The following is a 25,399-nucleotide window of genomic DNA, read 5'->3' as shown; positions in this document are numbered from 1 at the left end:
GGCTCAGTGCCCTGTGCAGAAGAACCACCTACTCTACCCTGAATCCAGCACTGCCTGGGCAAAAGGGTTGGGTATATTGCTTTACAAGATACCTGAAGCAACTGATAGCCGAGGGAACGGCACTCCGCACTACAGGGGGAGTAGCAGGAAATGCCCATTTCCACATCACCGCCCTATGATCTTCTTTAGGGTGGTGACACGAGCAGAATTTCCCCAGGGGATCCCATTAACCTTTCAGGTCTGTACAGGGGCAAGTGGTCTTAATGACATTTACTTGAAAGCATTATGAGTCAAGTTTTCTACAGTCATACCCAAAGTGACATGTGAGCAAAAGAGCAAAAAAACAACAACAACGCTGAACAATTTAAATAAATAAATAAAACAGCAACCAGTTACAGATGCAAGCATCAATAAAAGCAAGTGAGAACGACAGCAACTACAAAAGCATAAAATGGTAGAAAATAGGGAAATAAGTCTCATTGAATGAAAAGTAGTTTTAATTTGATTCCTAGGTCTCTTTTTTATTTATTTATTGCATTTATGAGACACCTCGTGAAATAAATTCATAATAGCATAACTGTACCGTGGTACAGAAGTAAACATAAGAGATTCCCAGCATGAAACCCCAAAATACCTGTACAATAAAGCAGTATACATCACATTAATGAAGGCTTCTCCTGAATCTATTTATGAGAAGGTATTCTTAGAATGGGGATGCGGGTGGCGCTGTGGGTTAAACCACTGAGCCTAGGGCTTGCCGATCAGAAGGTCGGCGGCTCGAATCCCCACGACGGGGTGAGCTCCCGTTGCTCGGTCCCAGCTCCTGCCAACCTAGCAGTTCGAAAGCAAGTGCAAGTAGATAAATAGGTACTGCTACAGTGGGAAGGTAAATGGTGTTTCCAGGTGCTGCTCTGGTTCGCCAGAAGCGGCTTTGTCATGCTGGCCACATGACCTGGAAGCTGTATGCCACCTCCCTTGGCCAATAATGCGAGATGAGCGCCGCAACCCCAGAGTTGGTCATGACTGGACCTAACGGTCTGGGGATCCCTTTACCTTTATTCTAAGAATGAGGCCCTACCACTATAAGCATCCCCTCCCCAAGAGTTGCCTCGTGGGATATCTTCGAGAGAAGATAAAGCTCAGGAGTAAAACCTTGTCAAATTTGGTGTGGAGTCCCTAAGGCAGTTGGATGGCGCCTTGCATGCCTCCTTCTGGCAACTCCTGCAGCCAAGCTGGCGCCAAGCGTCTTGCTCTGCTTTCCTTTGGATCACATCAGGTCTTGTTGTCTGGGCAGCCCAGGACCTCCATGCACACTGCCCAGGCTTGCGCCCCAGGGAGGTCACTTTGGTGCTGCTGACGCAGTGGTTTGACTTCATCCCCAAAGGCACACTCCATTGTCTCTCAAGGCAGATGGATGCCAACCACAGCAATATGCAAATAATAGGGGAAAATTCACACTTGCCTACAGTTTGTCATATGTGGAGGAATAGGGTGTGTGAGAGTGAGAGAGAGGGGAGGAGAGACGGCCCACTGAACGTTCAGAAACATCCCACACCATTTGGTGGGTCACAAACAATATATGTATGATATATTCTGGAAGCAGGAAGAATGCCGTGAATAATGTTGCGTCTCTCAGTCAGACAATGCAGCTTTGCTACCAAAAGAGCAAATGCACAGCCAGTGACACTAGAAGAAGCATTTTACTAATTAGCCTCCAGGCAGTACATTTCCTGCCAAGAAGTTGTTAACACCAGGTGATTCAATGGAATCTGAAACTACTCTAGAAAGTGCTTAGTTTCAACATTTACATACTTCGTTCCCTGTCACAGCTGATTAGTAATAGTATTGTTTGGTCTACTTTGCTAATGATTCTTGATCTGCATATTTTCAGTCGATTCAGAGAGATTTTGGTAAACCTTAGAATCCGCACTTCCAGTGCTTCCGCAGGATTTAATTGCCTGGGGCTCACTTCATGTCTGTGTTTCAGTTGAAAGCCCATCATCGCCTCTGTCCTCAACACCAAATAGGGGGAAGGCGGATGGCTATTATTTTATTATTATTACTACTATTAAATTTATTACACGCCCTACACCAGCAGTTCCCAGGGTGGGTTAAAACAATGAAACATTACAAACAGTCAAAACAAATTACCATCGTAGGAATAGGGTGGGCACTTCAGGTGGCAAAGGCAGGGTGAAAAGGTATGCCTTAAACATTCTCTAAAAGTTAGATGTACCTCTGTGAGGAGGGAATTCCACAGCTGAGGGCCTGCCAGGGAGAAGGCCACCACACGGTGAACTTCTGAGGGAGGTGGCGCTACCAAGAGGGCCTCTTCAGCTGATCTTGACACCCAGGAGGTTCTGTAAGGAAGGAAGCAATATCTCAGGTTTGTAGTACAGTCAGTGGTTTTTTTTCTGGAGGGACGCAGGGATACGCATACCCCTATATATTTTGTGAATCTAAGGTTTGCCTCATTGAGGGGCAGTATTTCAATATGAGTAGGAAAATGAGAGTACCCCTAAATATTTTTTTAGAAAAAAAGCACTGAGCACAGTCGTACTGTTATGGAAAATTGACCCCCAATATGATTTATAACAGTACCTTCAAAGTCGAATGGAATCCATTCTGGAAGTCCGTTCAGACTTCCAGAATGTTCAGAAACCAAAGCATGGCTTCTGATTGGCTGCAGGAAGCTCCTGCAGCCAATCGGAAGCCCCGTCAGATGTTCGGTTTCCAAAAAAAGTTTGCAGAATGGAACAGTCGCTTCCAGGTTTGCGGCGTTTGGGAGCTGAAACGTTCGCGAAATAAGTTGTTCGAAAACCAAGGTGCGACTGTACATATTTGTAGTACAATATGTTATAGAAAACCAATTCCAACAGAAGGCCTTATGATGGAGGAGATACATAGGCAAAAGATGGATGTGGAGGGAAAGTTGGAGGAGGAAAAGGCTTAGCCCCTGAGGTTCCACAGACTGTGCTTCCATGGCTCTCTAGGGCCCACACCCACACCTTACACTGAAATCAGATGGCTTCCCCCAAAGAATCCTGTGGATGTTAGTGTGTTGAGGGTGCTGGAAATCATATCTCTGAGAGGGAGTAAACTACAGTCCCCTTGATTCTTTGGGGGGGGCATCTGCTTTAAATGTGGTTTAAAAGTACAGGGGTTGACATGACCTAGGTCTATTACCTGAGTTGTCGCTTCCGATGGCTCTCGCAGGCACAGTGTTCCAATTGCTGCATCTTCCCTTGGACACAGATCTGAACGAACAGGGGACGGTCAATAATTGCCGACAAACAGAGCTCTGATGGAAATGCTCTGGTTTGTCTGGATGCCAAAAGGTATTGAGTTTTTGCTTGAGTGGATACCCAGCAACCGGTTTCCCCCAAAGCTTAACATCAAGTCACCAGCCGTGATGAGCTAAAAATGTCCGCAGCCAATGAGAGTATGAAACAGGTGGGGCCAGGATATCTATAAACGCTGAGGATTACGGGAGGGCTCAGTGTGGAAGAAGCGAGGGTAAGGGGGGCTGGGGACAGCCTGCATATTTTTGGCCTGAATTCACCTTGCGTGCCCTCTTCTCCGAGGCTGGGTGTCACATAATGCCATCTATCTGCAGCCATACCCCTGGGACAAATGCTAGGAAGCCTTTAATGATGTTTGAGCTTATCTTTCACTTGGCTCTGAACTGAAATGAATGTGGGTCTGGAACAACAACAACAACACAGCCTGCTCATTATTTATGTTCTCTGCCACTGTTCACCACCCAGTTATTGCCTCCTTTCATTATCCTCACAACCAGTCCTGGGAGGTCAGTGAAGGTGTGAGAGAGAAATGGCTGCCCCCATTAGCTCAGCAACTGAAATTGAGCATGTGACGTTAATGTCAGTTCAATACCAGATTTTCTCTTTGCCGCTGGATAGGTCAGTGGGTAAGTGCTGTTGATTCCTCGCCTTTGTTTCCCCAGATGCATTCTTGGCCCTTTATTTCCAGGACTCTTAAGCATGGCAGCCTCTTCCCGTTGGAAGCTAGGCATGCAAATTGTTCTCGGTGGAAGATGGTTATTTGCATAATGGCTGCTGCTGTCGCAGGGACATTGCTGGCTACCTGAATGGTAGTCATGAGACTCATCCCACCAGGTTTCAGTGATGCCTATTGTGTCATATTTAGTTTGCTGTACCAAGAGCTCAAGTTCATCTTGTTTATTTCCCATGCTCTGTGCATTAGTATACAGACATTGAAGACCATTGATCATTCCCCCATGTCTCTTATTTAAGGATACTTTCCTCCCACCACTAGGTCTGTGTGCTGTTTGCTCCATTTGGTCCTTGACATTTGGATGGTCATCTTCAGCACTTGATAGACTCCTACCTTCAGGGCCACTGTCTCCCTCCCCCACATAAGTCAGTTTAAAGCCCTCCTGATGAGGTTTTTGAGTTTTGAGCTTGAAACCCTGCAGAGCCAGTCAGTGTGGACAATGCTGAGCTAGATGGAGTAATAGTTGGACTTGGTGTATGCCAGCTTCCTGTATTCCTAAAATGATCAACCCCAGTGCAGTTCATAGGACCAAGGGTCCTCTCTGGGGATTCTGCCCCTTTCATCTGGAAAAGAGGCATCCAAGTGACCCTTCCCATTGGGAACTGCATAGGGGTCATGGACTAGTTTGACACAGAGGAATGGTGGGAGGAACCAGCTGGGGAGCCACCAAGCAAAGCAGGATCAGAACCTGGAGCATGGTGGTGGGATGGTGATGAGGGGTCAGAGGGAGAAGGCTAGGAAGAGGTGTTGGGAGCTGGGGATGTAACAGGGCTTAGTGAGCAGGGAGAGCCTGTGGCAGAGAGAAGCCCAGAATCAGAGGCAGAAGCTGAAACAGGTGAGAAGGGAGGCCCAGAGAAAGAAATAAGTCAGGCTGGTGAAGAGTCATGGGTGTCTCTCCTCCTGCTGCAACAAGCTCCTCTCCCCATTTGTCTCCCAGAACCAGAATAGGGCTGAAACGGGCAGAGCAGTGACAGGGTGCATGCAGGCATAGTCTCTGATTGCTTGGGGAAAGCCCTGAAAAGGAGGGGACTTAAATGGCTGTAGGGAGCCAGGGACTTTGAGTCTTGGCAACTGAATCATGGGGTACGGCCTACCGAGGATGAGCTGCTCATTAGGCCTGACACTCAGCCAAGTCTGTAAAGACTGTGTTTTTGCTAATAAAGAGTTAAGGTGTGATTTACTGTTGGCTTGCTCTTTGACAATAGTTTTATGTATCCACTGGTGTCGATGTGGCGGCAGCAGCCATTTCACTAATCCCCATCCTCCTCTCGGAGCTAGTTACATGCCTAGCAACCCATGCTGGGTTTTGCTAGCAGAATTGACCACCTTCCCCTCCACTCCAGCTTTCTAACAGTACTTCTTCCAGCTGCATTGGCAAGTAAGTTCAGGTCAGGAAGAAACATAGCTGCCAAGTTTTCGCTTTTCTCGCGAGGAAGCCTATTCAGCATAAGGGAAAATCCCTGTTAAAAAGGGATAACTTGGCAGCTATGGGAAGAAAAAGTAGTCAGCCTTGCAGCCTCACAGGGATGTTGCGCTGGGATGTTATCCTGTGCAAAAATGGATGCTTTACGCATCCAAGAGATTATGGCCGCCCAAGTTGACGTATCATTTAGAGTCTTGCCTTTACTTTCCTCTCAAAGAACTTTTGTTATCGGGCATCTTACAAATGTTGTAAACGGGAATTGTAATTAATACGAACAATGTGTGAAATGAGACCCCAAGCCTTTCCAGAGGTATAAAATCAATTCCATACAAATCACTAGAAGGTGCGTGGAAGTCTTGCATTTGGAAGCACTGCTGTGTGGCATTCTAGCAGGACAGGATAATGGGTGCAACATTCATAGGGAGAGAGAGGCTCAAGGAGATGTGTTGGAAAGAATCAGGCCTCGCTTAACAAGCTTGCATTGGGGGGCAGGGAAGCGCTCTTTGAAAAGTGCTGACTTCCGCGTTTGCCTGGGCTATGTGGGGCAGTCAGCACGGATTTTGAAAGCTGTTTGATTATTTTAAAAATATCTTCCGAGGTCACATTTAATCAAGTCCAAAGCGCCAAGCCTATACGATTGAGGTTTCTCCCATGAATAAAATTTGACAGGGAGAATTGAAATGCCTCCAAAATCAACAGCAGAGTATTTAGTCAACTCACCTCAACGCATGGACTGTGTCCAATGCTGCAAAAGAGTTGCCAGCTATTGCAGCCTTTCCCTGCCTAATCCACAGATTAGACACCTGATAAATCTATGTCAGGAGGACAGCAGCACCTGTAGTGCATTTCACGGTTTAAGTTTACAAGAGTCGTAGAGTTGAAAGGGACCCTTAGGGTCATCTGGTCCAACCCCCTGCAATGCAGGAACTGTGGGCACTCTGCATGCAAAGCAGGTGCTCTCCCACCCAGCTGTGCCTCCTTCTCAAGGTTTGGCCTTACTCATGAATGAATTAGGTGCACAAGTCAATGAAATGAGGGTGCCCCTGTTGCATCTAGTTACTTTAATCAATTCAGCTGTTGGTTTTGTGAATCGCCCTTCCTCCCAAGGGAGCCCGGGGCAAGGTACGTTAAAGATCGAAGCAGCAAAGTTCATCTCGTAAAGATAAGCATAACAAATCACCTCATAAAACGACAAAATAGCCATAAAACCAGAATGATAAACACAAACATAAACCAACCAGCAGCTGGATACTAAAACAAACCTAATTTGATTTGTAAAAAAACCTTGTGGCGGTGAGGAGGAAGAATGGGGAGTACTTGGGGCAGAAAACTGGGAGGCGGAGAAAATTGAAAAATTGTAGCGGAGGCTTCTTGGGACACCCACAGTGGCAGCGTTCTGCTGCACAATGATTTCCACCTGTGCAGCAGAACTTCCTTCCCCTCCCCTCTCCTCTCACATCTCCTGTACTCTCCCCAAATCTGCTCTGGAGGGTTGGAAGAAAACCTAGAACAAATTTGGGGGAATGCAAGGGGAGGAGAAGTTCTGTTGCCCACTCAAGAGTCCGTGAGCCAGCACATCTGCTTCTTTGGATACTGCCCTGTATTGTGTTGTGCCCGAGGCATTGTTGGGAGCAAGGAAGATGGCAGCCCCGCCACAAACACTGCCACCTATCCTGGTAGGTCCCCTGTCCCCAACCCCAATTTCTCAATTTTATTCCCACCCTCCCCAGATTTTGACCGTCCACTACTCCTTCATCCCAATGACCCCGGAGCTGAATGTTTAGCTCGGCATTCATTCCACTGCACAGCCCATTTTTAGCACTTTCGTGAGCCACGTGGCACATCGAGTCGCGGTGGAGCAGACCCTTTGTTAGAAACGTAGCCGCTGTTCGCTCACAACCTACAGCTGCACTTGTATCAAAACGGCCAAGTGAGTTTACCTGGGTTCTCAGAATCTTCCCCTGGTTGTGCTGTTCCTTTTTCTCTCTGTGTCTCTTCCTTTCTCTCTTTGCTCGCCTTGACCAATAATTTCCAATTCCATTCGATCTGCACAGATTTCAGTTATTTGCCAGATAGGATCAATTCTCGGCTATGACCACCTGGCCGCTATGAAATCCCTCAGGACGCTGAGGGCCTTGAGGCCCCTCCGAGCCCTGTCCCGATTTGAGAGCATAAGGGTAAGGGTTGTCGTCTTTCAGTGTCTATGAAGTGTGTTCACCTCCAGTAATCAGCACCTTCTCTCTCTCTCCCACAGGTTAATGTGCCATCAAGTCTTTCCTTAAGGTGCCACATGGCGGCTTCATTTTGCTAGTCCAAAGCAAGGCAATGGGCACAGTTCTTTATAGAGAAGGGTGTGACATAGTGACACAGATCCAACGCCAATTAAAACACACACACAACAAAATTGGGTATTACAGAGATACATCACAGGCTATGGCATTCTTTTTCAAAGGATCAGAATAAATGGCTGGGTCTTGCAAAGTGATTCATCTTGAGGGCACAAAATTACAGTGTTTGCATAATTTAATAATGGGAGCTGTGCCCACATCTCTGCTGTTTCCATTCAGTTAATAATAATAAAAAATCAACTGCACATACAAAAAGTTTGTGTTTCAGGAAAACATTGCCAGAATTAGACTTTGCTGGTCCTCCTTTCTTCCTTTTTCTGACCAACTTTTGACATCAGTTGGAGCTCCATGTGGTCACCTTGAGGAAAGTAAGACAACATTTAAGATGGGGGTTCCCTCTGGTTTTGAAGTCTTGTGGTTTCATTTTGCACTGGAAATCAGTGAATGGGTCTATATCCTGAAGGTCTCCTGGAAATGATTTTTATACGTGAGAATGCTGATGGGGTTGCTTTGCCCCCGCCTTCGTGGTGGGTTAATGCTATATATTTTTCCTCCTTTTAGGCTCTTTCTTCATCAGTTGATTAACCAGGCTTATCTTTACAGGTGAAAATCCAGAGAAGAGAAGCTGAATGGTAGGATTTGTGCTAATGGTTTGGACTTTTCCATTTTGTGTCTCCATTCAGGTCTCATTAGTAAGCCTCATAGCTAGTACACTTGGATACTCCGAAATGGGTCCCATTAAATCCCTTAGGACCCTCAGAGCTCTGAGACCCTTAAGAGCACTATCACGATTTGAAGGGATGAGGGTAAGATTCAGTTAAAACCACAACCCACATGACCCATCATTGAAGCCCATCTGTCCATGGACATCCACCAGCATGTTGTGAGGGCCATCCTTCCTTCCTTCCTTCCTTCCTTCCTTCCTTCCTTCCTTCCTTCCTTCCTTCCTTAGTTGTGTTTTTGTTTTCGTTTTTCATCCTAAGCTGTAAATGAAACAATCGATAAATGCCATATGTTGCAATATTCCCCCTCTTTCGCCTCCCTCCTCCTCTGACAAATTCATCCAGCTTGCTTGTAGGAGTAGAGTAGCTTCAGCTCTGACTGATGCCCATCCTGGTGGATTCCCTTATGAGCTAATCCTGCCGCATTCCTTGTCCTACAGCACTTTACAAACACATTTCAGGCTGAGCACACATCTTGCTGACAAACCTGTCTCAGTAATGAGGTGCTCCAAAGAAAACAATTTGGCTTCTCCAGCTTTAAGGTGGCCTTTTGTGCACCCACAAAAGCTGCCAGAAGGTGAGGCAAATGTCACAGAAAGGCTGCCTTTGGGTGTTACAGCAAACCATGGTTCACAGTGATGCGAAGGAGCCTAGGTGCAAGCCAGCTTCATAATCCATGGTTTGAAGTTCACATTACAAACAAGCCATGGTTAATAATAAACCACTGGTTAAGCACAAACCAGAGCTGCTCTCCTCCAGAGCCACCATAAGAAGGAAGGTGGCTTTGCTTCTGGGAGGGGAGGAAGAGTGTATAAGCCTACATCTCATTCTTGCCTTGCTAAACTATGGTTTGGTGTGATGTCCTAATTGATTGGTACACTATATAGTTCTACAGTTCATCATTCCTACCAAATCCTGCCTTGAGTTAACATAGACAGATCTCTCTTCGGCCTGCCTTCCCCCCCCCCAGCTCCTTCTTTGAACAAATGCAGAGAGCCACCCCCACATTAGGAAAAGACCTCACCTATCTAGCATGTGTGTCTCTCCTGCTTCTGAGACTACCAAATGGCCACACATTGGAAGTAATATTTGCATAGGGCCGGGAAACTGGACAGTTTCAATCCAGTTATTCTGGGCTTCATGGATGCAGGTGTTACGCAAATGTTATGTCTCAGTGTGCCCAAGGAGAGGGAATGGTGTGAGGGCACCACCCAGTTTCTAGCGCACATAACCCCCCATGCTTAGAGATTCATCTAAAGCAAGATATTTTACTACTTCAGTCTGTATCTAGACTAGTGCATGAGCTGATTAACATTTTGCTGCTTGAACTCGGCTACCGAGAAACCCCCACATTTAAATGGCAGAATAAAACTGTAGGGCACCCATTGCAAATGGTGCACATGGGTTGAAATGGGCCAGGTTCCCACCACCTGCCCTGTTGTTGCTGCTGCCAATAAACCAATGGCAAGGCAGCGTTAAGAGAAAGACTAGGCTCCCAGTGCCGTGTTTCTTCCCAAGAACCCAGCCACTGAAAGTACATACATGTGATGTCCCTAACCCACAATGTTATGCGTATAGTTCGACATTTCAAGTCAGATATTTCTTGAACCTAAAAATGTCAAATGCATGAATCAGCCATAAGCTATATAAGCTACAAAAGCCTTCCTCAACCTGGTGCTCTTGAGGAGTTTTGAATTGCCATAGGAATGCTAATACATTTGGGTGGCTGGGAGCCATCTTTTAGAAGACAATATGAAACATTTTTTCATGTTTGCTGTTGCCTGTCTTTCTGGGGCTTTTTTGTCTCCTCCACAGCATACATTTAGGGCTCGTCCACGCTTTTTGCCCTGCACTTTCTATGTACATGTCTGTGCTTTAAAGCGCTGTGTCCGAACCCATTTTTTCCATTCTTCCCAGTGCTTTTAACACTAAATTGGAACAAACGACAATTCAGGTTTCCCTGAATTGTTTTGCTCCAATTCAGCAGTAAAGAGTGTGTTTTCACGGGGAAAGCTGGGGCACAAAAAAAGCATTCAGACACAGAATTGTAGAGTTGGAAGGGACCCCCAGGACCATCTAGTCCAACCCCCTGAAGTGCCAGAATCTTTTGCCCAATTTGGGTCTCGAACCCAGGACCCCGAGAAGAAGAGTATCATGCTGTCCCGACTGAGCTACCATCATGGTGCCTTAAAGCGCAGGCCTGTGACTAGAAACGCAGCACAAAAGGAAGTCTGGATGAGCCCTCAAAGCACTCTATTCCACTTAAAGAGTTACGGTTCCCCCCTGAAAATCCTGGGAACAATCATTGGTAAGGGAGCTGAGAGCCCTTAGGAAACACTTAAACTCCAGTTCCCAGGATTTTGGGGGTGGAGGATCCATGACTCTTAAAGAGGAATAAGAGCGCTTTAAATCAGGCATCCCCAAACTTCGGCCCTCCAGATGTTTTGGACTACAATTCCCATCATCCCTGACCACTGGTCCTGTTAGCTAGGGATCATGGGAGTTGTAGGCCAAAACATCTGGAGGGCCGCAGTTTGGGGATGCCTGCTTTAAATGTATGGGGTGGATGTGGCCATAGTTTGCATCTTGGCTCTAGAGTTTACCAGGCCTGGCTGAGATTTAACACACAGCACTGATCTTTATGTAGGATTAAGGATTGAGAATGGACCCTGGGACTGTGCTGTCTTTCCCTACAGCCTCCCGCCTCTCATACACAAATTCATTTTCACACCCTTTACCAAATTTCGATTTCTAGAAACCCAAATAACCCAAAGTTTTCCCCAAAAGACAGTGTGCACTACAACTGCATTTAAATGTGAACATAAAAGAAATGTGGCCAAATCATTTGGAGGATTCCTGCTCAAGAAATGCCTGGATTAGCTGCGCTTGCCATGCATGGGCCATTCCCTGCACCTGCCTCTCCTCTTTTCCATTTCATTGCACCTGCCACTTGCCAATCCATAAACATTTGCATGCAGGTACCAGAAGCATTGGCTTTACATGATGAGTAGCACCTTGTTCATTCCCATTCATGGCTTGTGACATCCTGTGGCTGGCCTGCTGTTCGCTTGGAGCCACACAATGCGTGAAGGATCCTGCCTTCAGCTGGGAAGATGGAATTGATGGTCTTCTGCCCCGCTTCCCATTCTGTGTTTCTGTGTTTGCAGTGTTTCAAGCTCCTCTCTATTTGCAAGAGTTCTGAGCTAGATGCATGTAAATAGAGGTGATGCAAACCACAAAGTTCGAATTCGGAAACAGAAAGTGCAGGTTTCCGTTGTACAAATACATTGTCAAAAACAACAAAATGTTTTCTTTTTTGAAAAAAAGAAAAAAGAAAAGAAGCGTTTGCAATAAGCAGATATGGCTGTTTCTCCCCACCCCCCCTTTTAAAGCAAATGCTCACAAATGTGCCAAATTATCATTGCTAGCATGTGATGTTCTGTCAAATATGCAAATGTTTGGAAGAAAGAGTTTGCGTTTGCAGCCCATGGCTTGCTTTCCTACAAAGCACCTTTGCAATTGGAGATGTAGACATTAATATGCTTGTTTACGCCCTCACCCGTTTGTGAACATTGTGTGTGTGTGTGTGTGTGTGTGTGTGTGTGTGCGTGTAGGATTGCAATCCCTTCTGTATTTTTTGGTTCCCTTGTGCATGTCTGTGCCATATTTGCATATATAATTTTCTGTCTAGGAAAGCATTTGGACCAATGTTGCTTGTAAGATGCATTTTGTCAGGACTCCACAATTGCATGATTCTATGTTACTCCCATCAGCCCCAGCCTCTGGGTGCTGGCACCACTTAGGGGAAGGCTGGAACAAAGTGTTAATGTGCTCTAAAAGATATCAGCCTGGAAAATATGTCATAGGGTCAGATCAGCCAACCTGGTATACCCTCCATATGTTTAGGACGTTTATTTACCACTCCCTTTCCTTTGTTAGGCCACCTCTGTCAATCAAACACACATGCAAGATGTTTAAAGGGGGCATAATGCCTTTGTTCAGATGCACTGGTTATATGTGTGTGTCTTAGAGTTATGTTCATTTTGGTATACTAAAAGTGCAAAGATCAATGCAGAGATGATGACATGGGTCAATGCCCATTTTGCCAAATCCATTTCTTCTGCAGCTGCTTACAATTTGGGCACCCTAAAAACTGCTGCGAGGCCTCTTAGTCAGTCCTGCAGGCTCTTCTAATTATTACCTCTTAAGAGTCATCAAATTTCAGGGCTTGGGCAGCCTACACAGGTTTTCTTTTAAAGCAGGATTTCAGCTTCCAAGTAGAGTGGAGCTTAGTCCCATTTGTTATATTCTTGCCTGCTGCGAAGCTGACACTGCAGGTTTAGGCAGAAATCCTAGACATACTTCCCCAGGAGTAAATCCCACTGGGCTCAGTGGGGCTTACTTCTGAGTAGACTTACATAGGATTGCACTGTTTGCTAGTTTTTGGTTTTTTTTAGTTTTCTCTGCTTTGAGAAATCATTTGAATCAAAAAGTGAGAAGTCATCAGATAAATAAAATCATCACTTGGCTGTTCGTGTGTGTGTGTGTGTGTGTGTGTGTGTGTGTGTGTGTGTGTGTGTGTTTAAAATTAAAGGCTGCTTTTCAGCTGTTGCAATTCCTCCACCCCAAAAGGGATTTAACGTACATGAAAGAACAAAATGAAATTAAAGCACAAATTAGGTCCAGTGTTAGTTATACTCAAATTAAACACACTTAAATGAATGGACATGACAAATTTAGGCCCATTAATTTCCATAGGTTTACTCCAAGTAAAACATTGGTAATACAATCCATAAATCTTAAAAAGCAAAAGTTTAAAAATTTCAGTTGTATATTGCCAAGCCATGCAGATAGTAGTAGTAGTAGTAGTAGTAGTACAGTAATGGTTTTATTATTTATACCCCTCCCATCTGGCTGGGTTCCCCCAGCCACTCTGGGCGGTTTCCAGCACATAAAAATATACAGTAATCATAAAATGTCAAACATTTAAAACTTCCTGATACAGGGATGCCTTCAGATGTCTTCTAAACATTGTGTAGTTCAATAATAATAATAATAATAATAATAATAATAATAATAATAATAATAAACTTAATTAATTAATTAATTAATTAAGATTAAGAATGTTTTCACTGCATGCATGAATGCTACCAGGGATGGAGCTCGCACTATAGAAGGGAAAATCTGCCATTGGGAAAACACCACAAAAAAGGCCCTGCCCGGCGCTCTAACCAACTGAACCTCTGCATAATGCCTCTGTTAAAATCATACCGTATGTTCATTTTAACAAGGTATGTTCATTTTATTTAAGCAATATGGCTATAATGGTAAAATAAATAAATAACCTTTATTGTAGGTGAGCAACATGCTCACCTACATATATTTTTACCCACTCATTTAATGGTGTAAGCATGCTCTGCCATTCAGAAGAATTATTCCACTGTTGTTTTAGTTGTTCACAAACTATGCATTTAAATATTAAAATTTTCACAGCTAGATTAGTGTTAGGGTGACGAGTTACACAGCCCTGCTCAAAAAAAAAAAAAAAAAAAGCACTGCCAAAACAGAGAGCACCAATTTACATCAAATTTGCACATGATTTATATACATCAGGCTTCCTCAACCTTGGCCCTCCAGATGTTTTGAGACTACAATTCCCATCATCCCTGACTACTGGTCCTGCTAGCTAGGGTTCATGGGAGTTGTAGTCCAAAAACATCTGGAGGGCCGAGGTTGAAGAAGCCTGATATACACAGATGCAAATTTAGAAAGAATTATTATCAATTAAATAGGAAAAACAGTACATCTCTGCCTTGTTGGGAAGAGCAGCAGACCTGTTTGCCCTCAAAACAGAGGGTTGTTGTCTATAAAGTTGGGCACAGGACCACCCTAAAAACTGAGGATAATTTAGTTGTGAATTGAAGACAAGCCTCCTATTTCACCACCAAGGCAGGCAACCACTTTCTGCCTCTGTGTATGTGTTACTGCTATGGGACGTGGGTGGCGCTGTGGGTTAAACCACAGAGCCTAGGGCTTGCCAATCAGAAGGTCGGTGGTTCGAATCCCCGCAACAGGGTGAGCTCCCATTGCTTGGTCCCAGCTCCTGCCAACCTAGCAGTTCGAAAGCACGTCAAAGTGCAAGTAGATAAATAGGTACCGCTACAGCAGGAAGGTAAACAGTGTTTCCGTGTGCTGCTCTGGTTTGCCAGAAGCGGCTTTGTCATGCTGGCCACATGACCTGGAAGCTATACGCCTGCTCCCTCGGCCAATAATGCGAGATGAGCGCGCAACCCCAGAGTCGGTCATGACTGGACCTAATGGTCAGGGGTCCCTTTACCTTTATGTGTTACTGCTAGGGAGGGAAGAATCTGTCAGTTTTGTTTTTCTCCTTTTCTCAGTCTTAAAATCAACCCCCCACATTTTGCAAGCTTAAAGAAAAAACATCCTCATGAAAATTCATTAGCATTTTAGCGCAAGATTTTCCTAATGAACACAATTCTATATGCAGTTTAGACTAATGTACATATTTTTTCAAGCAAATGCATTTTTGTATGCTATTTTCACAACAAACTTCATTTTATGCACCTTTTTCCTGAATAATTGCATTTTTGCATATTTTGGTTGGAGAACTGCATCACAAAAAAGTGTGAATTTCAAAGACTAGCTGTGTTTCAGTGCGCATATGGTTTCTGAAAGTGCGAATCTGATACATTCAGCTGTAAATGTGTTACTAGTCGAATTTCTTCTCTGTCCCTAGTGCCTGCTGTGCTGGACTGGCCCCTTTTCTTCCTCTCTTGATGCATTTACTTGTTGAGATTTGAGTGGGGAATAATTCCGAACACATGCCCCAGGAAAATCAAGTTATTTCATTTTTAGTAGATTTAGCCACACTTAAACCATGGCTTACGGACAGTAAAACTTAGCATTATTACCAGCTGACGATATGCTCTAGAGTGCAGAAGGAAATTCAGCCCCCTATAAGAGATGTATGAAGTAGTTTTAATACCCAAGTACAAACACATCAAGCGGGGAAGGATGATAATAGCTCGTGGGTTCATCCTGTGGGAACACATTATGAGACAATAGCCTAGTTTTCAAGCCAATGGACTTGGAGAAACTTCTTTGAAGTTAATGGGGCCTATGATGGTGGGCTAATCAGAGCATGAGGACTGAATGTGAAGGGAACGTACCTTGAGGCAAGGGTCAAATGAAGTTTCCCCCATCCTTGATCTCTGCTAATACCTAGGTAGTCGCTCCATCCCCCCCCCCCGCCCTCCTTCCTGTTTTTATTTTAAACTCTGGCTCAGGACTGGTTCATGCAGTGGTTGGCTGCACAGTGAGGCATTGAACTGTGGCACACATGCAGTAGACTAGGTTGCTGAGGGCTATTGTCAAAACTTGCCCAAGCTCACATGGGCGTAGGCAGGGGGCAGGAGGGGGCAATTGCCCCCCCTAGAAGCAGAGCCGCTGGCCAGCCTGCCCCGCTGCCCGCCCGGTGCCGTCTCCCTTCTCCCTGGCTGGCTGTGGGGCGGGTGGAGGGAAAGCCCCAGAGCCGCGCAAAGCGTTTGGCTGGCTTTCCCTCTGCCCGCCCCACAGCCAGCAAGGGAGAAGGGAGACGTCCCTTCTAGCTGGCTGGCTGTGGGGCGGGCGGAGGGAAAGCCAAGCAACCGCTTTGTGCGGCTCTGGGGCTTTCCCTCCACCTGCCCCGGTGATTGCAGAGGGGGAGGAGGGGATCGGAGCAGCCCAATTTCGGGCTGATCCTGGCTCCCCCTGGCCCCTGCCGATCATGGAGGGGGAGGAGGGAGTCGGAGCAGCCCGATTTCGGGCTGATCCTGGCTCCCCCTCGCCCCTGCCGATCGCGGAGGGGGAGGAGGGAAAGCTGGCAAGGGAGAAGGGAGCTTTCCTTGCCCCGCTGTGGCCCCTCCCCCTGCCTCTTGGTCCTGCCCCTTGGCCCCGCCCCTTCCCCCCTGATTTTCATCCTGGCTACGCCCCTGCAAGCTCAGAGACAGCACCATGAGGCCCATAGCTGAGCTCTAGCACAGGCAGATCAGAATTCAGATTCTGGAGAGGCAGACAATGGTCCACAGACACAGAATGTGGCCCAAGTAGGCTGGTGGTTAGTTCTGGATCAGAGGGCAAAACGAGGCAGAAGTAGGAGGAGAGGCTACTTGCCACAATGGCTATGTTCTACCTTCGCTGTGATGGGAGACACGATGCATCTGAATACCACTTGTCAGGAATGGGCTGGTGGGCAGAGTGCTGTTGTACTCAACAGGCATCTTGAAGGCCACTGTGAGAACAGGGTGCTGGACTAGACGAGCCTTTGGACTGATCCAGCAGGCTCATCTTGTGTTCTTTTGGCATCGTTTAGAATGAGGAGCTGGCTCACAGCCTGGTCATGGAGGTTGGCTGACAGCATTCAGGATGGTTTTGAAGCCTAGAGGGTGTCCTTGACCTACAGAGCATAGTCTGCTTGGTTTGCTGAGTGCTGAGAATGTTGGTGTTGTGTGGAAATAAGGTTCCAAAAACAGGCTTTGGGGGACCTGTGGCTCGAGACAGCACCTGAAGGAATGCATGTGTACATTTGTAGCCATGCATGCCCAACTGCTTCAATGGGGACCCAAGTATGTTGCACATTCAGGTACAAATACATAGGCCCTGCATCACCACTCGCTCTGCTTCATTAAAAAAAACCCTTCTGCAGGGCGGTTTTGGCATTTTGTCCTGGCAGCAGAGCAGAATTACTGGCAGCAGCTGCTGCTTCGCTGCAACAGGTGGAGAAGGTACAACTCCCTACATCCAAGCAAAGAGTTGAGGTGTCATTTTCAGGGGCAAAGTAGGTGTGACATTTGTTGTTGTAGTAGTATTGCATTTATATCCAAGGAGCTAATGGTAGCATATATGGTTCTCCCACACCTTCCCATGTTCTCCTTGCAATAACCCAGATTAGGCTGAGTGACAGTGACTGGACCAAGGGTCACCCAGCCAGCTTCATGGCTAAGGGTTTTTTTTGAACCCTAGTAATTGCCCAGCATGCCTAACTATTACACACTGGCTCTCAATCCTGCTATCAGCAACCAGGAGCCTCTCCCCACTTCGTGAACTGGAGCAATGGGGATGGCTTTGTGGGGGTGGGGGTGGAACAGTGCTCCAAAGCAGGACTTCAGCAAAAGGTTAAATCCCTCGCCCCTTCTCATAGTCCCACCTAGATCAGCAGCTCTTTTATAAAAGGCCATTTGCGGAATTTCTAATCTCATGAATAAAGTAACGTCTCATTTGTCCTTCATTCAGTCAGAGCTCAGCTTGGGCTCCTTTGGCCTCTGCAAGACAGAAAATACTGAGGAAACAGATCTGTTGTTTTCTTGACACATAGACAATCGGAGAGAGCAGGTGCTTTACAATCTGCATTCTTTTCAGTGAAGCTAATGGAAAGGAAAAGAAACTTAGGTTAAACATCTAGAAGGACAAGCTTCCTTAGACTTGCAACTCACGTTGAGTCATGGTAATAACCTCACATTTTTCTAAACACCCAACTGCTGCCATCAATGGGTCTCAAAGAGAATTGTGCTTTGTGCCCTGGGACATCCAAGGAACAGTAGGATCAGCCCAAAGGTCTCTTTAGTCCAGCATCCTCCTCTCACACTGGCCAGCTAGATGCCTCTGGGAAGCCTGAAAGCAGGGCCTGAATGCCACAGCACTCCTTCCTATTTGTGATTCCCAGCAACTGGTAGCCTTGAGCATAGCTCCCTACACATAGTGAGTAGCCATGGATAACTTTGCCCTCCAAATGTTTTTGTGTCCAAGCTTTCTGTACCATGTCTTGTTACCGGTACCTGAATGAGCTTTCTTTGACGTGTTCAGAAGGCAACAGGAGAGAAGGGAGAGAGAGATCCTTTTGCTTAACCTGCATGCTTGTGTCTTGAATGCATGCATATTCCTTTTCCCACAGCGTTCCTCATTTGGAAATTCAAGTCTTAAAATATCACATGTGTGTGCCATGCAGTAGTGCATTTGCAGTAGTTCTGGGTTGGCCCACAGATGGACATTGAACAAGGACCAAATGTGCGTGGTTGCATTCACCGCACACACAGCCCGCACAAAAGATTTCGTGTTGGCCAGTATTCGAAAAGGAGCTGCTTTCTTAATGCAGTGGTACCTCGGGTTACAAACACCTTGGGTTACAAATACTTCAGGTTACAGACTCCGCTAACCCGGAAGTAGTACCTCGGGTTAAGAACTTTGCCCCAGGGTGAGAACAGAAATCGTGTGGCAGAATACGACAGTGACAGAGCCTAAGGCTAATTAGGGAGAGGCCATGACTCAGTGGCAGAGCGCATGGTTTGCCAGCTTTAATCTCTGGCACCTCCAGGCAGGGCTGAAAAGAGTGTCGCGAGATCTCGCCGGAAGCTGCCACTTATCCTTGCTTCCATGGCGTCCGTAGGGGCACATCCCTGTGAGATTCTGCTGCCCAAGGTGGCTGGTTCAGTCCACCTGAAGGGCTGGCCAGCCCTGTTATCAGCACAGCACAGATGTGCACTCTCATGGAGGCTATTGTCTATTTTATAATAATAATAAATAATAACTTTTTATTTATACCCCGCCCTCCCCAGTCAAAACCGGGCTCAGGGCGGCTCACACCAATAAAATTACAATAAAACATAAAAAGCAATTAATTAAAATACAGATTAAAATACAATATTAAAATTTAAAATGCAGCCTCGTTTTAAGTAATCCATAAATCCAAGCCATGAGGGAGGAAAAACTCAGAGGTCAGACTACCGGTAAGTCCGACCCAAAGGCCAGGCGGAACAGCTCTGTTTTGCAGGCCAGGCCCTGCGGAAAGATGACAAATCCCGCAGGGCCCTGGTCTCCTGTGAGAGAGCGTTCCACCAAGTTGGGGCCAATACTGAAAAGGCCCTGGCCCTAGTAGAGGCCAATCTAGCCACCTTATGGCTCGGGATCTCCAGAATTATGTTGTTAGAATATTGTTATGTGAGCTTAAGTGCATTGTTGCATACCCCAGCACACCTTGATGGCATTCATGACACACAGTCCAGTTCCCTGCAGCCAGGTTCAGATATGATGTCAAGCAGAAGTCTGGAGCATTCCTGAGTGGGGTCTCTACAGGATAGTCATTGACCACATCTCTCCTGTTTCCATAGAAATCATTTGTCCCACAGCAGTCCCTCCTGTTTCCTTCCAGGGATAAGCAGCACAACTTTATACAGCAGATGTTATATTCGAACGTACTAAATGAGAGGCAGCCAGTGTAATAATAATAATAATAATAATAATAATAATAATAATAATACTAATAATAATAATATTTGCACCCTGCCTATCTGATTGGGTTGCCCCAGCAAATTATTACATTGCAAGTGACCAATGTTCTATACCAACAGAACACATGGGAACTTGAGACTCTCCAGATGCTGTGGGGACTACAAATCCCATCACCCCGACCGCTGACCTGTGTGTGATGGGATTTGGAGTCCAGAAACATTCGGAGGGCCACATTCCCTCTCCCCCCCCCTTACAAAAGAAGAATGTTTGTTAACAATTAAAACAGGCATCCCCAAGCTGCGGCCCTCCAGATGTTTTGGCCTACAACTCCCATTATCCCTAGCTATCAGGACCAGTGGTCGGGGAAGATGGGAATTGTAGTCCAAAACATCTGGAGGGCTGAAGTTTGGGGATGCCTGAATTAAAACAAATGACTGCCTCATCCTTGATTTCTAAAATAAATTTTTTAAAGTCATCATCATCAGGTTTTTTCCCCAATGCACTAGAACAAATCGCCTTCCTCTGATGTATAGTCTCTTATGATCCTGCTTCTTTTCTTCTTCTTCACAGACGCTGGCGCTGCAAATACATAGCTGCCAAGTTTTCCCTTTTCTCGTGAGGAAGCCTATTCAGCATAAGGGAATTCCCCTTTAAAAAAGGGAAAACTTGGCAGCTATGCAAATATCAATGGTGAAATCAATGTTATATTATGGGCTTGTCAGAAAGTCAGACACTGGCCTGTTAGACGACAAGAAGTGATGTTTTCCATAATCTAATTCACACATCACTCAAAATGTTATCCCCTCCCCAGTTCACTGCCACTTTGTCTCAGTTTCCAAAATGTAAGCAGATTGAGAGGAAGGTTAAGTAAGATGCTCTCGGAAAAGCAGATCCTACGCACAAAGACACAAACCAAGAAGGAGGCAAATTCACAGCTGAGAAAGCCACAAAGAGTAGACCAATTATTGCATTCTTCTACTTCAGTCTTGACAAAGAGTTGGCAGTGTCTGTGATAATGCCAGATTTATAGAAGACTTTCCAAGCCTTTAATATGTCTCAGTAAGATGGAAACAGTCCAACAAAGGTTTGCCATGACTGAACCAAGCACAATTTTAAATCAATAGAACTTAAGTTAATGCATCTAAGCTCCATTCTGCTGCTGGATCGTGACTTACCTTTTGCTGGATTGGGCCCCAATGTAATGCTCTGCATGCATGTAAACCCTTTGTACCGTACATATGGTGGTTCAAAACATTGAGTGATGTGTCCGTAATTTGATGGTCATATTGTCCATTGGAATGCATGTTGCCATTACTATTTCCTGCCAGGGACGATATTATGCGTTTGCTACATAATTCATTTTTGCTGCTTCAGAACCATATTGCAAATGTGACTTTTCTTCCCTTGATGGTATTATCTTGATTGATCTATGTCTTATTTGGTCCCAAACCTTTCCAAAAGTCAATCGGCATCATTCTCACTGACATCATTGGGCTTTTGGCCGGATGGTATATTATCATATCCTTAATTGTACAGTATTATTTTGCATGCCCGATTAAACATGTTGTGTTGCTTATGATCCTCTTTACAGTCCGTGAAAAAATGTAGGTTTTAGTAGATAATAAGATGCAGGAGGTGGCAATATAGGTACAGTGGTACCTCGGTTTATGAACACAATTGGTTCCGGAAGTCTGTTCATAAACTGAAGCGTTCATAAACTGAAGCGAACTTTCCCATTGAAAGTAATGGAAAGTGGATTAATCCGTTCCAGACGGTCCGCGGAGTAACCGTTCATAAACTGAAGCGAACTTTTCCATTGAAAGTAATGGAAAGTGGATTAATCCATTCCAGACGGGTCCGCGAAGTACTTAAACTGAAGCGTTCATAAACTGAAACATGGGTGCAATTGGTTCCGGAAGTCTGTTCATAAACTGAAGCGTTCATAAACTGAAGCAAACTTTCCCATTAAAAGTAATGGAAAATGAATTAATCCGTTCCAGATGGGTCCGCGGCGTTCATAAACCGAAAATTCATAAACCGAGGTGTTCATAAACCGAGGTTCCACTGTACTGTGTACCAGGGAAATGAAAGCAAGGGTTAAATAGTGGCAGACCCAGTTGGCCACTTACAGGGTGGCAATCCAACTCTAAATTAGGACTGGAGGGACAGGGATGCACCCCTTTCCCCCATCTTGCATTTCAAGTAATATGTGAAATAGAAGCTGGTGACTAATTCGTTCCTCTTACAAAAGGGGGGAAAGATTGTGCAAATCAGCACCATGCGTATCCACCTCACATATTGCTTTAAGTCAGCCATCCCCATCCTGGTGCATTCCAGATGTTTTGAACTACAGTTCTCATCATCCCTTTCCATTGGCTATGCTGGCTGGGGGCTGATGGGAATTGGAGTCCAGCAACGTTTTGAGGGTTGTGAAAGGCTGTTTTAGGTGCAAGGTGCACATAGGGGTCTGTTCCTCTGCCACAGGACTTGGAACACTGACTGGATAGAATGTATATGCCATGGCTATTGCCACGAGCCTTCCAGCATTTCTTTGTTTTCTAATCGGTGGTGTCTTGGCCTCCAGCCCAGATTATATTTTAACTTTTAGATCGAGAGTCATTGATATGGTGATGTTGGACTACAGCTCCCAGCATCCCTGGCCATTGGTCAATATGGCTGGGGCCAATGGGAGTTGGAGTTCCAACATTATCTGTAGGGAGCCATGCTGGCTATCCCTGTCGTAGATCTTTAAGGAGCAATACTGTCCCTGTTGAAGATTATGTTAAGGTTTGGATTATGAGTCTTGCCTTCAGCCACAATGAACTAGTTTAAGCAGTTATGTAAACTGGGCTGCTTATGATGGTAGTACACCATTATGGACTTATATCATTTCATTAATTAGTCTAAAAAACACCTGCTCCATCTTAGACCTTTGAGGATCAATGGTACGCAGCACACTACTAACCAGGAGATAGCTGACAATAAATATTTTTTTAAAATAGCCAATCTATCCAAAGGACTTGTGAATCCTATACATGTCCACTTAGAAGTAAGTCTGATTGAGTTCAATGGGATTTACTCCCAAGTAAGTATGTATAGGGTTGCAGCTTGATAACCATGTATAAAGTAACATGCTTCTGACTAGCTGAATAAACTAGGAAGCCGGCCGCATTTGGCACCAGCTGTAGCCAGCCTTGAACCAGAGGCTTCGCTATTGCTCTATCTGCTCCAGCTCACCCAAACAATGTACGTATGGGTACTGTGGCTTGCATTCTGGCACTGCAGTTGGTCATTTTCCCCACTCAGCTGTAGGAAGCAGAACTCCTGTTGTGCTTCTGAATAAGTTCTCGTTTCCTTGGAGCTGTTAAAAAGCATGGGTGTCTCTGGGTCAGGAGCTGGCAACTTGATTTCCCATCAGTCATCAAAAGCAGCCCAACACATTGTACACTCAGTATTATGGGCATGGTGTTACCTAGTCTTTACTAGGCTGTGTTCATTCAGTGACTTTATCATACATAGACAGTTTAGCTGTTCCTCGGTTGAAGGATCCTAGATGAATCCATTGAAACGTATTCTACTAGTTTATCATTGTTCTTGCTATCGACATTGAATGTCATTCTGCCTTTCTATAGGAGTCCCAGTCTAACTCAGGATAGTGGGTGTAGAGTAGCAACTTTGGAGTTGTGACTTAAAGCAGAACCCCTGCAATAACTGTGTTCTTTCTTCTCATTCATCGAAGGTGGTGGTCAATGCTTTGGTAGGCGCCATCCCTTCTATCATGAACGTCCTGCTTGTCTGCCTTATCTTCTGGCTCATCTTCAGCATCATGGGAGTCAACTTGTTCTCTGGGAAGTTTGGGAAATGCATTAACAACACAATAGGTGATGACCCTATGAACCAAACATTGGTCAACAACAAGAGCGATTGCCAAAACTTGAATGACACTGGAGAGTTGTACTGGACAAAAGTGAGAGTCAACTTTGATAATGTTGGCGCCGGCTACCTGGCTCTGCTGCAAGTGGTAAGTTCACTACTACTTATTCATGTTGTTATTAGGCAGTCGCACTCACCAAAGGAATCTTAAGTCAATGTATTTATTTAGTAATGAATTCATTTATACACCACTCTTAATTTAAACACACACACACCCCGCACAGGGTGGTTCACAAGTGGTCAAATGTATAACACAGCAAAACAAAACCGTAAGACCATCTCCAGCCTTAACAGAGTAGCAAGTCAATAATCATGTGGACTGTTCGATGAACCAGACACTCCCAAGCCTATTTGGCAATAACCACAGGGAAGTCCAGGGCATTAGAGAAGAGGTACATTTTTAGCACTCGGTGAAGCTGGAGTAGACATTATGACCGGAACAGTATGAGCTGTAGATGATTGAGTGATTGAATCAATTTGCATAAATTTCCCTTTCGGGGGGGGGGCGACCCAATAGTTCTGAAGCAGGGATGGAGAACCTGTAGGCCTCCAAGGGTTGTTGAAGTCCCATGAGCTTCAACCAAAATGGCCAGTGGTCAGGGGTGGTAGCAGCTGTTATCCAGCAACATCTGGAAGACCAAAGGTTCTCCGCCCCATCCTTACTAGAATGCCTTTTCTAAGAACATGTATGGCACTTGAAGCTTAGATAGATCTGTTGGCCAATTAATTGGAGGAATCCATTTAGCCATTCGAAACAGTTTGAACTGATTAATCTAACCAATGAACTGTCTAAATCTTCCATGTCGTTATGCTAGTGTGCCTGTTCTTGGGGTAGGGTTGCACATCAATTAATTTAGGGAATTTATAAGCCACCCTTCAACACAAACAATACAATAACAGTTAATAAACTTCAAACAGGAAGCAACAGCATTGATCCGATAAAGCAGTCTGAATCATAAAACAGTGTGCAAAATAAGATGTCCAAGGTAGAGTTCAGACAAATCTGAGCCAAGAAACAGTGGGTTAGAATAGCTTGAGTGAAAATCTTTGGAAGGGTCTTTCTCACACCTCCACTGCAGCCCCCCCCCCAGATGATTCCCGAGATCTGGGGGACCCTCTAGAATAGCATGAGTTGTACATAGGAAGTTCCTTCATACAGAGTCAGGCTGTTGGCTTACACTGAGTGGTTGTGGCTCTCCAGGATTTCAGGCAAGGGTCTCTATCCCAGCCATACCTGAAGATGCTTGGGTTGAACCTGGGACCTTCTGCAGGCAAAGCATGAGCTACAGCCCTTCCCCAAAGATTGCAGAGGGAGGTGGAAATCAGCACAGAAAAGGAGGTAGGGGCTCATGGGAGTGGTTGCTCTTCATACAACCCCCTGCCATGACATCCCACAAAGAAATAACTTTCCAGTGGGTGCAAGAGGTTGCAGTGGTCAGGGAAAGTCATGTAACTTGAATTTCCACTTACATTACTCTGTATCCAGGACATTTCTCCCCTCGAGCAAATTCTCTAAACCAATAACCAGTCAGATGCCCCTGGAAAGATGGAGATAGCTGTTCCCTGTTATGTGTCCCCATCAGCAGGAACTGAGTGCTATACTGCTGCTGATCATGGAGGTTTGGCTTCCCCAATATGGCTAATGGCTGTGGATA

The 25,399-nt window shown here is 45.4% G+C and overlaps 1 protein-coding gene across 2 annotated transcripts in view; it reads left to right on the top strand.

Moving 5' to 3' along the window:
- Positions 1–25,399, top strand: part of LOC118091630 (sodium channel protein type 5 subunit alpha-like) — a 295,442-nt gene that overhangs the window by 255,903 nt on the left and 14,140 nt on the right. Inside the window, exons 22-23 of one of the 2 annotated variants that reach the window (XM_088653462.1) lie at positions 8,490–8,612; positions 23,551–23,832. In XM_088653462.1, the coding sequence (XP_088509588.1) occupies positions 8,490–8,612; positions 23,551–23,832 (405 nt within the window). Of the gene's footprint in view, positions 1–7,512; positions 7,636–8,489; positions 8,613–23,550; positions 23,833–25,399 lie in introns of both variants that reach the window. The other variant, XM_088653463.1, reaches the window with a different exon arrangement.

The sequence above is a fragment of the Zootoca vivipara genome, chromosome 11 (genome assembly GCF_965207765.1).
Source record: "Zootoca vivipara chromosome 11, rZooViv2.hap1.1, whole genome shotgun sequence".
Taxonomy (NCBI): Eukaryota; Metazoa; Chordata; class Lepidosauria; order Squamata; family Lacertidae; genus Zootoca; species Zootoca vivipara.
Note: the sequence above shows the minus strand (reverse complement) of the source record. Positions and strands in the feature narration are given on the sequence as shown.